This window comes from Acartia tonsa, chromosome 9 (assembly GCF_053477335.1).
Source record: "Acartia tonsa isolate MP-2025a chromosome 9, ASM5347733v1, whole genome shotgun sequence".
Taxonomy (NCBI): Eukaryota; Metazoa; Arthropoda; class Copepoda; order Calanoida; family Acartiidae; genus Acartia; species Acartia tonsa.
In genome coordinates, this window is record NC_137268.1 from 44,754,056 (window position 1) to 44,769,414 (window position 15,359).

The window sequence follows — 15,359 nt, forward strand, 5'->3', positions numbered from 1 at the left end:
ATTTCAATATTTAGTATATAATGAAAAGCTGTTGCTTGTTCGCGAGGTAGTTTTTTTCTTTGTAGGATAAGGTCAGTCAAATAGTTACATATGGATTCAATTTCCCATTTTAGATGATTCGTTAGATGATCCATTTCCATTTTCCATTCCATGGTTTGGTTGTTGTACTGTGGGCGAAAATTATATAAATATTGTATAGGCTATAAAAAAAATGACAGAATATTAGTTTGTTTATAAATTGATTTGTAAGGGGTGCGTATTATTTGACAGCTATATTACAGTAAAGGTGTGGGTTTAATTTAGCAAAAATATAATAAAACTTTGTTATATGAGTTTTTTTTTTGATTTTGATATTTTTTTTGTAATTTTTTTTTGATTTTGTGTTTTGTTTATATTTTTTTGTATATTTTTTTATATTTTAAGATTTTTTTTTGGTAATCGTTAAACGATTTTTCTTTGTTTACCTTAGTTACGGATTAACATATCTGATTCAATGCCCCCAAAGCAAGTGATCTGATAGTGTTACGTTTTTGATACAAAAGTAAACTAAATTTTTTTTTACGTTAGGTTAAAACAGTGTTAAAAATAGAATATAATATATTTTTTTTTATTACGGATAATTACGATAATGTAGATTAATTTGGCTATACTTAATTCTAAGTTACAGATTAATAATACGATACTATGCCAATGCTTTTTTTATAAATTGTTACGATACTATATGTACAATAGCTCAAATTAATCAAAAGTTTTAATATTGGCGAAGCCTATATGCACGACGGTTTCGCTCTTGCTGCTGCCTACGCTTTTCTACCATTTTACTTAATGCATTTTTCTTAGGTTTAACGCATTTGTTTACTGATGTTAACATTAAAAATATAGCGAATAACGTTATATTTATCAAAATCGTGACTATTATAATAGGATAATTTTCTAGTAGCAGTAAATCTAGATTAGTTAAATCATATTGTGTTTTGAAGTGTGAATTTACCCTTGTAATAGTCGAACGTTCATCAGAAGTAAGGTTAGAATATGTTTGCGAAAAATTATCTGATCTGGTTATTGAAGTATTACCGTATAATGAAGTATATATGTTTAACGTATTATCAAAGGTTAAAACTAATGGTAAATCTTTCTGCATTATGTTTGTTTTAAGCTGATTATTGATTGATTTCATGGTATCGTTTGAAATACGATAAACTATGAGCCCATTCTTGATAGTTTGGAACGGTTTTAGGTTTTGGATAAAATTACAATTCTCAATAATTTGTTTTACATTTGTGGCATTGTTGCCATGGTTATTAATTTGTTCTAGACATTTTTCATTGTGCTGTGCACCCGCAGATATGGCTCAGTGGTTTAACGTCCGCTTATCTGTTGGGGAGGTGTCGGGTTCGAGTCCCCAGACCGCATCAATACTAAAGATGTAAAAATTAGTACCTACTGCTGCTCTTTCAGGCGTTAGAGATTTGGAGTAAGAGTAGGGGGGAAGCCTTAGCCCTAAATCAGGTATGCATGGGTGGTCCTTGGCATGGTACACTAGTGATCGAAAAACTTTGCTCAGTCATAGGTTGACTGAAAAGTCCCTGTGGACTAGCATTGTGTAGTAGCTAGCTAGTGTGTTAGTAGCGTTTGTTAGTTCATCTACTGGGAGTCACCCTTAAATACTAGGTTGACTGAAAAGCCCCTAGGATTTGATGTGACTTCATTGTGTCGTTGTCGAAACAGCGCCACGTCCTGTGCCTTGGTTGCATTAAAAGTCGCAATAATATCGTGACAAAAATCACGAAACCTTAACTCACCATCCATAAGGTTAAAGTGTAAATTACCCACAAGCCCTAATTAAAGTGTCAAGGGAAATGATGGGAAGGATGCAAACTCGAATCCGCGTCATACCAAAGACGTTAAAAATGGTACCTACCTGCTCTGTTCGGCACAGGACACAAAGAGTTTGAGTAGGGGGAATGCCTTGGCCCCAAACAGGCGCAACTCACTACCATGCACAGTTAGGATCTCCAGACAAAGATCGTGCAATCAAAGGGTTGGTTGTCTGCAATGTACTGTACCACGGGTATGAGGTGAAGGACCAAGAGTCTGGCCTTGAGTTGACAAGTTGACTGTTCAGTCCAGGTGCAACTCACCCACACGACATTAACATTAACATTTGTGCTGTGCAATGCCTGATGCTATTTGATCTTGTGTATATAGCTGCTCGATTTGTTGCGTATCAATGTTTATAATATAATTATTATCTAATGATATGGAATTATACGGTATTGAATATAACTTCTTATAATTGATTGGATTTCTCAGATAGTAAAGTTGTAATATGAATACTGGATTATTATCTTCAACGTATGCGTTTAAAAATTCATAATTAAGGGTATCTAATACATTAGATGAATTTATTGGTAATATTTTACCACGTAAATAATCAGTCATAATTTTAAAAGATGTTAGATGAATCGTTCTGAAAAAGCTTTCATACTGTTTTAGCAAGGTATGTGCATCAGTGTTGAGATTATCATAAGCAAGTAGCATTTTGCTTAGTTTATCTTGATCCTTTTTTAAGTTTGCAAGTGTTACTGATTCATTCATCTTAATCTCAATAAATGCTGTTGTTATTTGAATATTTTTGATACGTTGATTTAAAACGGCTTCATCTACATGTATATTTATGGTTCTCGCAATATCAATATCAAGGGGAATTGGCGTTAGTCCTGCAACAAAGGTTTCATATTTACTAGCAATGTCAGATATTTGAGCAGTAGTCATAAAAAAGTCTTCTGCTTGTAAAAGAGTACTGTCCCCTGCATTCATAGTATCTTTGAAACTAATGTTGAAAGGTGTACGCAACGAATCCCATGCTGTGTCAAATTTTAATGGTATATCTAATAATTGTTTGGTGACATTAAAAACAATCTTAGTTTTAATTGATTCTTGATATTTATAATAAGTTTTAATAGACTCATCTGGGTACAGAAAAGTAAATGATGACAACAGATGGAGTATTTGTAGGAGGATTATCAGTTGAAACCACATGACTTAAAATTGTTCTATTTATAGTACGTCTAGGTATGGTGTACTTATCTGTTAAAATTTCTCTATTCCGCAAAAGTTACCACTTTTGATCTACTTCTGGTCATGATAGGCTCATTTTCCTCATCCTCCTCATCCTCTGGTATATCCTCCTGGATTATTGTGTCATCTGGTAGTGGTGGTAGAAACTCCTCATTGATAAGTTTGTCATCCTCAGTTGAATTTGCCTCAAACTTTTCAATGTCAAAATCTTCTGTTTTGATAAGTTCTTCCAATTCTTCAGTTGTTATGTCATATGATGTTTGTTGACAGATTTTTAGTACCTCCTGAGGTAAATCTGTGAACTCTGGGTCAAATGGTATGTATTTCTTAATATCATTTTTGTGACGGTTCAATACAAGGTTATCTGTAAGTCTATGCAACAGAACTGTTGCCGGTTTGACATAAATTACAACAAAAGGGGTTAAGAGGAATTTAGTCCTTAAAGGTTTTGTAGATCCTTTTGGGATGGTATAATCCTTGACAAAGGCGAAGTCGCCTACCTCTATTTGTCTGGTTATTCTAGTTTTGTTACGATTATTTGTCCTTTGATCTCGTTCTTTCTCAATACGATCTTGTACCTCTTTCAATATTTGTTTAAGTTGCTTATTCTTAGTTTCCAATCCCTGTTTTTGGTTTTGTATAGAGGGATGGAGTTGCGGTAATGTTGTTTGATCAAGATATCCTGAGGATAAGTGATTATCCTGCCCATACAGAATTTCATAAGGGCTATATTTGCTTTTCGATACTTTTGCTGAGTTATGTAAATGAGATATAATTGGGGCCATCAAGCTCCAGTTCAAATTTTTCTCAATACTTAAATATTTACGCAAGCTACTTTTAAAGATGCGAACCATTACTTCTATGGATCCATGGCTCATAGGGGAATATGCTGAGCTATAGATTACTTCTACCCCTAACAGAGCTAATGTAGCTAATGTTTCTTTCTTAGAGATAAATGCTCCATTATCTGACCATAATTGTCTTGGATGGAGGGTTTGGTATACACATGTAGTAAAAATGTGTAGAAATTCCTCAGAAGTTTTTGTCTTCATAGGAATAAGTAACATATAATTACTAATTGGACATTTAATCAGGAGTATGTGATTGTATTGACTTTGTTGACCGGATGGTCCTATATTTTCCATAAGATCCATATATAGCGTTTCACATGGATATGATGTTAGCGGAAAAGTTTGCAATTTATGCTGTCTATTGTTTGCATTACATAATTGACAGGCAAAACAGATTCTTGAGAAACGTCTACAAGATTTGTTTAATTCGGTATGATAATAATTTTCAAGTATAGTTATCATACGCTCATATCCTGTGTGATTTCCAGTAAGGTGGGCCATAGCAACATATGAGGCCAATAATGAGTCTGGTATCATTATTTTAAGGTGTCCGTCCTTCTCTTGGATATACAATAGTCCATTATTTAAAGAATAAGTAAATTCTTTATCAGTGAATATATGATTAGGGGCGCTTTCACAATGTGTATATAGTGTCCCTAAGTCTGCTTGTTGTTGCTTAATTATATGTTCATGAGTCAAAATCTTTTCTAAAGACCTAATTGGATTAAAGATGTTCTTGACATTGCGTTTGGAGTATTTTAACGCTACATCGAGTGTTGCTATTTTGAATGTATTTGTCTTTGGCCGATCTTCTTTTGGAACACAATATTCCAAATAGTTTTTGTTTTCCGCTACCCATTGGATCCATTCATTAAGTGTGAATTCCCTATCAGAGGGTATGGCTTCGTCCAGCAAATTATTTACAAATTTGGGTACTCGAAGTTTTACTAGATCTACTTTGGGTACATCATATTTGCGACTTAGATAGTCTGCTGGGTTAGACTTTGTACCTATAAATTTTAGGATTATTTGGGGAAAATCATGTTTTATCTTATGTCCCCAACGGTTTATTTTCGTTATGCTGTCATATACATCAGAATTATATAGAAAGTATAATGGTTTAGAGTCAACTAATGCCAAGAATGGATCATGGCCTACTAACTTTTTACATGCTCTCAATGAGTTTAGCAGGCTGAATAATTCCAAATCTAAAATTTTGCGCTTCCTAGTTTCTTCAGGTATATTTTTAGTAAAGTACAGAATGACTTCTAGACTTCCTCGGTGTCTAGATAAGCTGTACTCGCTATAGGCATCTAAAAGAGTTGGTCTGACCACAAATCTTCCCTTTACTAAGTATAAAAGAAAGAAAAATGGTGGGGCCTTAGATCCGCTATCGAATGTTATTACTGGCATTCCCTCATATGCTAGAGTAGAGTTTACTACTTTCATCTTTCGGTGTAGTACTTTAGAAATAGCATGAAATATATATAGTTTATCGTCTATCAGTAGGGTGCCATTTTTGATACAGTCTAAATGATTATTTAACTGTTGTTTATCGTTTTTGAATTGATGATTTAAGAGTTGGAGATAGATAATTGATGTCTTAATATATTTGCAAATATCTTCACATATTTGAAGATAGTTGGTCGAACACCTATGCGCTATTAGCATAGTCTGCAATGACTCTCCTAATGAATTGGACATTTCATCATATCCAAGGGTTGGGTGTTCCAGATAATCAAACTCAGGTGGGAGTTTAATATCGAGACATTTCCTGTATTCCTTATGATCTTCATTAGGTCTAATATTTCTAATAGGTCGACAAGGCAGTTTATTATCAAAAATGATACGATGCGTTTTATCATCAAGATAGAGGTAGTCTGGAAGTATTTCTTTGGGATATTTAGCAGGGACATGTTGCAACAAAACAGCTGAATAACATGCATAGTTCTCACTTGCTGCATCTGTACACAAAATTTTACTTGATCCCGGTAAACATACTTTACAAAATAAAGGAGAGGATGTCATTTGATCACGTAATTTTTCAAAGACTATTCTTTGCTCCTCTGTAGGTTGAAATCGTTCAATTCTGGAAGATGTGAGTGGGGTCAATTTGTGTACAAATCGTAATGAATCAAATCCTGCTGCTAATCGAAATGAGTTTACCAGTCCAATAAATGATCTCATTCCTGTAGATGACCTTGGAAATTTTACTTCTTTTAATTTTTCAATTCGTTTTGGGTCCGCAATTATAAAATTGTTAGAAATAATCCACCCAAGGAAGGAAATTTTAAATTTTGCAACAACTAATTTCTTTATGTCAATTTTAGCATTATGAAATGCTAGTCTTCCCACAATAACTTTAAGTAATTTAAAATGTTCCTTAATGGTTTCATCAAATGTTGGCATGGGTTTACTAAAGATTATTAGATCGTCATAAAATATTTCGCAACCATCAAGCTTATTGGCTTCCATGATGGGATAATTATCTTCATCCTGAATAACGTTATCTTTATCATCCTTTTTGGGGCTATAATTAAGCATTCTGTCACAAAAACGGTTTAGACAGTTTGGACTTACATTCATTCCAGTGGGAAGTCGTTTAAAGTAAAAACACCCAAATTGGCAAACAAATTGCGTTAACGGTTGTGAGTCAGGGTGAATCGAGATTGAATTAAAGGCATTTTTTAAATCTAAACTAGAATAGCATCCTGCTCCACGAAGGTTATTGACAATTGATGCAAAATTTGGTATTGATACTGTTTCAGCTGCAATACATTCATTAATAAGTTTAAAGTCCACTACAAGGCGAGCTGAGCTCGAATTTGAAGCCTTTTTGACTAAGAATGCTGGTGAGGCAAAAGATGGTAATTTATCCCCTTTACAGGCTGCTTTTATGATAACGTCTTGTTTAATTAGGGCTTCCAAGACATCACGTAATGCTTGCGATTCAAGCGGTGAGTTATAATAAATCTTCTTATTTGCTGGTAGGACAACATTGGGTTTTAACTTAATTCGGTAAAACCCCAATGTGTCAGATATTCTACCTGTGTCTAGCGTGTGTCTGGCAATAACGCTAGGGTAAGTATCAATAAAGACATCTTTAACATATTTCCATATTTCTGGGTCAAAATTTTCCTCTTTAACAATGTCGCTAGGTGTTTGTAAAATAGAAGATGGAATTGTAAGTCCTTCAGGTTCCATTTCTTCTAGTGTAAGAGGTTTTAAATTATCCCTAAAACCTAATTGAATTGATTGTTCTGGATCATAATATGTTGCTATTTCCTCAGGAGTTTTAGTATTTGGTGTCTCCTCAATAGGATAACGTTCTTCTGTTAGAGACTTTGCTAGATCCTTTACATCGTTATTGACTGCATCAGGATTGGAAGGAAAACGTTTAGTATCCGGAAAATCAACATTTATGTTATAAAGATTTTTAGGGATCTGTTTGCAGACCCCTGGTTGAACATCAGGAATTCGTGAAATAGTTACTTCACGTATACCTGCTTCATTGTTATGTTGAGGATAACATTCGGTAAAAATGGTCGCTTTCATTTTTTGTAATTCCATGACCTTTTCATGGGAAGCTTTCTCTGTATAGGTATCGTCTGTACATAAGTCAACATTTGCTTTGATTGCTCCTGTAAAAGTTTTTGATCCTATGTTCTTAACTAATGCTTTGGCTATATATTCTCCATTTTGTAGTGTAATTATCGAAGTTGATGGACAAATTCTTAACTCCGATTGAATATGATACGGGATATTGTCCTGGGAAATCAATACTTTGTCATCTAATGTCAATGCCGTACATGGGGCAATGATAAATTGTACTTCTCGTACTTCATTAGAGAGAAAGTTTTCGACAAAGCCAAAACATTGGTTCAATTGTATGTCATTATAATAATATGTAAGAACTCGTTTATTTTCGGATTCTAAATAGGGTACAGTTTCATTGATAATCGTTTCAAATTGCATTTTGACCTTGAATAAGCCTAAGGTCTTTAAACTAATTATTAAAGGTGTTTGTAATTGGCCAGGGCTGTCTACTACATACATGGTAAGATTTTGATAGGTTGTACTATTATAAAGTGCAACTGACATTTGCGTTACACCAAGTATTGGAATCTTATGTCCTGTGTAACCTTTTAATTGATATTTTGTTTTCTGTAATTTAGAGGCAATGTATTTCCCACTCAATTCAGGGAATAATCTAAGAAGATAATCCATTTGTATAATATTTAAATCAGCTCCCGTGTCTACAAATGCGATTACTCTTTGAGGTGTATCACTATGATACTCTATATAACAAGGAATATATAGTTTCTTACCAATGTCATCATCAATATTATAAATAAATAAATTAGAAGTATGTTCATTACAATCGTCATTGTTTTGAATTTTACTTATTCTTAACATATTTACATTTAAGGTAGTAGTCCCTGTTGTTGATTGTTATTGTTGATTATTAAATTTACCTGTAGAGTATCTCTTTAGCTCCTCCCTTTCTGCAAGAGTTGGCCATTGGAGCAGTCCTTGTTCTTTGAGTCGTTTTATAATTGGCCTGTTAAAGCACACTTCTGGTGCGTGGAATAGAGTTACATCCTGCTTCTTACATATTCCGCAGGGTCCTTGACTTGGGTACGCTGTAACGACTTTGCCTGAGTCGTCCCTCATAGCGTAACATACATCATTTGGTTTGTGATTATTTTTCCCACATAAGGAACAATGTGGTACACCACTCAAACCTGTGTTTGAGGGGTAAGATGAACGATTGTTTCTTTCATAAGAACTATATCTTATATTTCTTCTGTTGTTATTATTATTATTATATTGTCGCGTATCTAACGTAGGGTGCTGAGTACGGATCCTTTTGTTAGTATTAAAATTACGTTTCACCAATGGGTTAGAAGGTTGTTCCTTACCATATCCTCTTCTGTACCTTACATCTCTCAAGTCATTCCTCCCGTGAGAAACTTTATCTATATTATTTATTTGCATGCTTCTTATGTTTCTCTGCTTAGGATCTGTCTTAGAGTGATAAGTATGCCCATTACTCCTTTCCATTCTATAACGCCCATAGCGTCTAAGTTCTCGATCGATCGTAGAGCCATATTTTGTTAAGGCTCGAGTTAAGTCAGCAAATGTAGGTATTGTGGCCATCCTGCTATTTAATTCGTTTAAGCAGTTTTCTGCTAATATTTGTGCAGATTCAGGTAAGTTTTCTATTAAGGCTTGGGTGCATAACGCATCGTATGCTGCGGATTGTGCCTCTTTTTTATATTGCAATGCCGCTCTTTTTCCGTATTTCATTATGTCTGATGTTACTGAATTCAGTGAAGCTCCAAATGGAGGTTTATATGTATCTAAAGCCTTCTTGGCTTCCTTTGGTTTTAGTCGCTTATCAAATTGTATAAGTAATGATTGATATATTTCTGGGAGCGTTTTACTACAATCAATCATACAAGCTACATCTTCAAATACCTCCCCAGTACAGCAAAGGTTTAGATATTCTGTAAACTCTTTCTGACTTAGATTACATTTCTTTTGGGCAAGGTTAAGATTAGTCAAAAATTCTACTATAGTTGGCTGGCCAGGATTAGTTGAGCCCGAAAACTTACGTTTAGTAGGGAACGCATTATTGGCAGCTGAAATTTTTGCTGCATTATCTAGGAGTACATCGTTTTCTGCAAATAACGTGGGTGGTGTGATCGTTTCTGTTTGATCATGATACGCAAGTTCCCTATCTAAAAGCTTTTGGTTAAGTATTTTATCTATACTACCAAGTGTACTATCAACATGATTATTTATGCGACTCTCAATGGCTTTATCCAAATCATGTTTGTAATCGTTATAATCTAGAATTATGTTATCTAGGTCCTTTATGTAGGGCACATTAGCTTTCTTTGATAGTTCTTTAAGCTGTGCTATATTTCCTACAATTATTCTGCCAAGTCCGTCAAATGTCTGCGCAAATGCTGGGTCATGGCGTATATCGTTCACCAAATCATCAAAACCGTTATCATGAACCGATCCACGGTCTCGTGAACTTTCGCGTGTATGTGGTCGCGATGCTGATGCATTTCGTTCAAATATCGGTTCGGTTCTACTTTCGTTAACAATACCAGACGAGCTTGCCACAGGGCCCTCCGTATCGTTAAGAGCTACACCAATTTCTCGGAGATTAAAGGTGTCCTTTTCAGACTTTTTATCTCCCTTTTTAAACATAATTGCTTATTTTATTATGTATAACCTGAAAAAGTTCTTTAACGGTAGAGAAAAGATCTAATAATAGTTTAGCAAAAGTATCTAATAATTTGGGGTTATAGATAGTTATTGCTAGAGTTAAACAGATTATAAAAAGTATTAGTAAGCAATGTAAAATAGTTGTACAAACAATTTTGTCCTATAAATAGAACAACCTGAATATTTTCCAAAATTTGCTGTGAGAAGTTGGCTGTATTATATCCTCTCTTTGTATGTGTGTGTGCGTATTTTGATATCTTCAGTAGAATTGTTTATACTGTGAGTTAGTTTTATTTTATATATAAACTATTTATGTAAATTTTCCTTAACTTTAATTAGCGTTTTCTTTCTTAAATAATTAAATCTTACTTTATTTTCATCAGTGATATTGATAATTTTCACGTACGCTGTCATTTTACAATTTGCATTTTACATTTTAATCTAAAATTTCCTGAAACTCTTTCGGAAAAGATACTATAAAATACGTACTATACGTATTTAGATTATATTTGCTTTTTAGAGCGTTTTGTCTAAATTTTAAATATCTAGTTGTGTATTTACAATAAAGATACTAGATAAGTATGTCTATTAATATTTTTTTTGCACTGATGATGTAATTTTGAGTAAAATAGTTTGTTTACTCAAACCAATAATCATATTTGATTATTTAATTAAGTTTTTCTCTAAGATGTAAAACTTTTAAATATAAAATTAAATTTTTTTTGCTGTGTTTACTGTGTAAACGTTTGCTGTTTTGAATTTGTGTTCTAGATCTAAACAATTGATAGATTTGATTGATCGCCAAAGTGTTCATCAAATACAGCTTAAAGTATGATTTTAGCAAATATGTTTTATCTATTCTTCTTAAATTACTACTAATTTATATTTTAAAGGTAAAATTAATAAAGAATATTTTGATTTTGCTATTTTCAAAATTTAATTTTTTTTTCTATGTTCATGGGAACATTTTAGCATAGTCATTCAAAATTTGACATGTGCCATATACAAAATTATACATAGATAGGCAATTGATGTGTATTTAATTCTTTTACATATTAGATGATTAAACATATATATAGGAGTATTTTTTGTAATTTTTAAGGAAATATTTACATATATGATCCCCTCCGGGCAAAGAAAATTAATTCTTATATCGGACGTTGCGCCACATGATGGCACGAGGGCGGTTTCCGTAGTGCCACGTTTACTTAACTATTTATCTTAAGACTAAATTTAACAATTGGTTGGTTCAGATTTTGTATTTGGAAACCACTCGTCCATGTGCTTAATGAGAAAAGCTCATAGTCTGATCTAAGCTATATTAGTCTATGATGCTAGTCTCACATATATACCCTATTTCCCTTTAGTCCATTGTTTAATATCTATATAACAAGTTATACCTATTTTAGGCAGTGATTTTCTGATACTGAATCAAAGTGACCATGTGACCTATACAATGCTCTCCTGGAAAGCTAAGTGCAGGTAAGAGTTGGTTATCTAGGTAGCTTTTAAATAAAGCAAAGTTTTACTCCATAATTCTTATTTAAGTCTGTAATTTGACGAAGCTACTCTATAACTAATTATATTCTTAAAAGAATCAAAGCTACTCTACAATTAGTTTTATAGGTCGGTTTTTGGGGTTACAATTTTAATATAAATTAGGAATTAAAACTTGATTACTTTATGATTTTATTGGCATAGTAAAATGAATTAAATAATTACACATCAAATTGTCTTTTACATAATAAGAAATAATACTAGATATATACATTAATAATATAAATATGTACAACATTAAATTAAACATATCTTTATAAGTTTATTCTATGCAGCAAATGCATTCAGTAAAGAATAAAAGCTGAGATAATTCCATTGGGGTAAAATCCTTTATGTCATTAATTAGGGGCTCAAAGTCTTTCAAAGCTGGACTTTTCTTAACAAGCTTAAGTAATTTAGTTACTTGGCCAGGTTTAAAACCTTTATGTGCTTTCCTATCTTGAAGACACATACCAATAAGATTAGCTATTTGAATAGATCTTCCTAAAGGAACCAATGAGTCAAAGTCTATGACATTATTCTCAGTTTGGCAAGATGAATCTATCTTTTCAGGTATAGCCTCGAAGATAGCATTTAAATCAACTTCAGGCATTTCAAGAAGTAAAGTTATAGGATCCATATTGATAAGTTAAAGTTAAATTAATTAAATAGTTTAAATATAATTTTGCCTGTGAGTATGGTGAGGGTTAATGATTACTTCCAAGCTTGAAGATGGAGAGTAAACCAAAAATAGACATGACATACTGGGAATTCTGGATTTTATATATACTACAGAGAGAACCGCATAGAGAGCATATTTAGCATCCCCTCAGGAGAATCCTCTGGAAGGAAAGAAGCTCCATTCTTTCCCTTTAAGCTTTCCCTTAGCCCTTACATTCAATGGATGTTCCCCAAATAGTATTGCAGGGGAATATTAAAAATAGGTACTTTATTTAGGGGAATATCAAACATTACCTTGACCTATTGACCTAGTGACCTTGTGTACTTGTCCTTGCAGTACATTGACCGGTCATTAACCTATTGTACTGCAAAGTATGATGCAATATCGAATTTTCCATTTTAAGACAAGAATAGACATGTTTAAACAGGAATAGGTACTTATTTAAGGGGGGAATATTCTACAGTACATTGACCTGTCAATGACCTATTGTACTTGTCATAACAGTACATTGACCTGTCAATGACCCTTGTATTGCAAAGTATGATGCAATATCAATTTTCCATTTAAATACCAGAAAAGAATGATAAAAGATTAATATTAACATGGCAAGGACTCGACCAATGGTTCCAGAGAAAATGTTTAAATTTCAATTTAATTTATGATGGGATATCATTTGAGTTCAGCAACAGGGTGATCATTCCAACCAATTGTATTTATAATCCAAGTAATAATCCTAGTATATATAGTAGGGTAGGTCGATTTTGGAATTTCACATTAGTAGACATTGGCAAGGGTTACAGGGCCACTATAAAGCCATGTGAAACTTGAAAGGGGTTTTGTAATCCAAAAACAACGGGCGCGTGGGGGGTATAAAATGTGCCCATCCCCTTGTAAAAATAAAAAATGAAATTCCTTCAAACATAGGCATGTTACAAATCAAAATGACCGCATTGAAATGCTGATTACGAATCTGAAAACCGTTTTGAAAAATATTGATGCAGTCTGAAATGATTTTCAAATAACCTACCAAATAAACAGTTTTGACTAAGTCAGTTGTTTTTGAGATCTTATTCGAACTAGGAGCAATATTTATAAAAATACTTTTTAGGTTCGTAATCAGCATTTCAATGCGGTTTTATATTGGCCATATAGGACATGGTATAAAAAGGAATATTATGAGATTGAATTATCCATAAAAGAGAATTATTCCAAGAAAACTATTGATATTTTGCTGAGTAAGCAAGTATTTTTATGCCCTTTAAAATGCAATTTTATAGAATCCATAATTTTCATCGGGAAACAATGACATTCATATCCAATGGCATAACTATTAACTATGGCATACAGTTCTAGAAGCCATGGGATAGGAAAGGTACAGAAAATTAGCCTTATATTATCCCAAGACTAAAATTGGAACATAAAATAGCCTAAAATCTTCCTGGAAACTATGTGACGATTACCTAAAATGGAGAACCCAATCAGCTGAGTAGATAATACTTAAGCTTCAGACAAAAAATCTTACTACTTTATATAATAGAAGAAGAGGACAAGTCGTCTTTAATTTATGCGACTTTTTGCCGATTGCCTGAGAGACCAACTAATTAAATAAAGAAAATTATACCTATACGATGATTTTTCTTGGCAGAACTGGGATTTTCCAAGGTAGATTTTACTCTTTTCAATTTATCATTAAAAGCTTCTTTGCTCCATTTGGGAACTTTTTCTTTACGTTTCTCCTCTCCTTTTCTAGCTACCTCCCTTTCCTATAAAATAGAGGAGCATTTAAAATTAGCAAGGGCATTAGGTGAAATAACACCCTTTAAACAACACACTAATTTCTGTCACAATATTTTCAAAAGCATAGCAAACTTTTTTGGTATCACATACAACACAAAGGCTCTAGTTACTTATAAAAGCGGGAAGTTTGTAAATATTTTACTCAACACACTAAATCGTTACAATTTTCATGAGAAATACGCATTTTATAAGGCATAAAAAACGCTCTAATTTTCGTTGTATTTAACGTAATTTTGTAATTTTTTTTGCTGGTTATTTCATTTTACATATACTTTTATCATTTTATCAAAAAAAAATTTATCTTTTTTCATCATTTTTTGGAGAAATTAATGCTTAAACTAAGGGTATCTTTAAACGCAAAATTGACGCACTTAGAATTAATAATGCGTATTGAGTACAAAGGGGGGATAATTTCAAGACATGCATGTTCCAAAGATATCTTTTTTTCCATAAAATTTTAATGTTTAGTCCACCGGAGATTACCCTGAAAATCATATATCAATTTAGGAAGATAATTTTTGTAGAATAGTTACTGAATTTACAACTTTATTTACTCTGAAAGTATAGTTAAGATCAAAGGCGTGCAAAAGGTTGGTATAGGGGTTGTTTACACCACCCTTGTAAAATTAAGGGGGATGGATACACCTCCCTAGGTGTCCACCCATGTCCACCCTCTTGACAAGAGCTTACACCCTCAGATACACCCCTCTATAAATTCCAAGGGGGTGTAAAGGAAATAAATTTACACCCCTTTAAATAAAGTGGGGTTGGGGGTGTTTAAGGAGGGTGTATTTAAGCAAGTCACTGATTCAGATAATTCTATGCTATCTATTTTTAGGTAAATTAATTACCAGACTTTAGTAAAAAAATCTTGCAATATTCTGTACAACTGTACTGTACAACTTTTAAATTAGAGACATGAGGAAACTCTCATACATATGTAGGGGGGGGGGGGGGGAGTTAATGCAACCATCCCATAATCAATTAATCCAAATTTTGTTATGAAAATTGGCATGTGTAATCCTTAGTAGGTCTGTTTTTCAAAATTTAACAAAAAGTTAAGCTTAGGGGGGGGGGGGGGGTTAAGGCAACCATCACGTAATCAATGCACAAATGGCACCTAGAATTCGAATTTCAAAACAAAACTTGGCATGAGTAATCCTTGGTAG

At 33.2% G+C, this 15,359-nt stretch overlaps 1 protein-coding gene across 1 annotated transcript in view; it reads right to left on the reverse strand.

Moving 5' to 3' along the window:
• Mical (Molecule interacting with CasL) overlaps window positions 1-15,359 on the reverse strand; it is a 237,842-nt gene that overhangs the window by 75,623 nt on the left and 146,860 nt on the right. Inside the window, exon 33 of the mRNA XM_080171110.1 lies at window positions 14,015-14,156. Coding sequence (XP_080027236.1) covers window positions 14,015-14,156 — 142 coding nt within the window. The remainder of the gene's footprint in view (window positions 1-14,014; window positions 14,157-15,359) is intronic.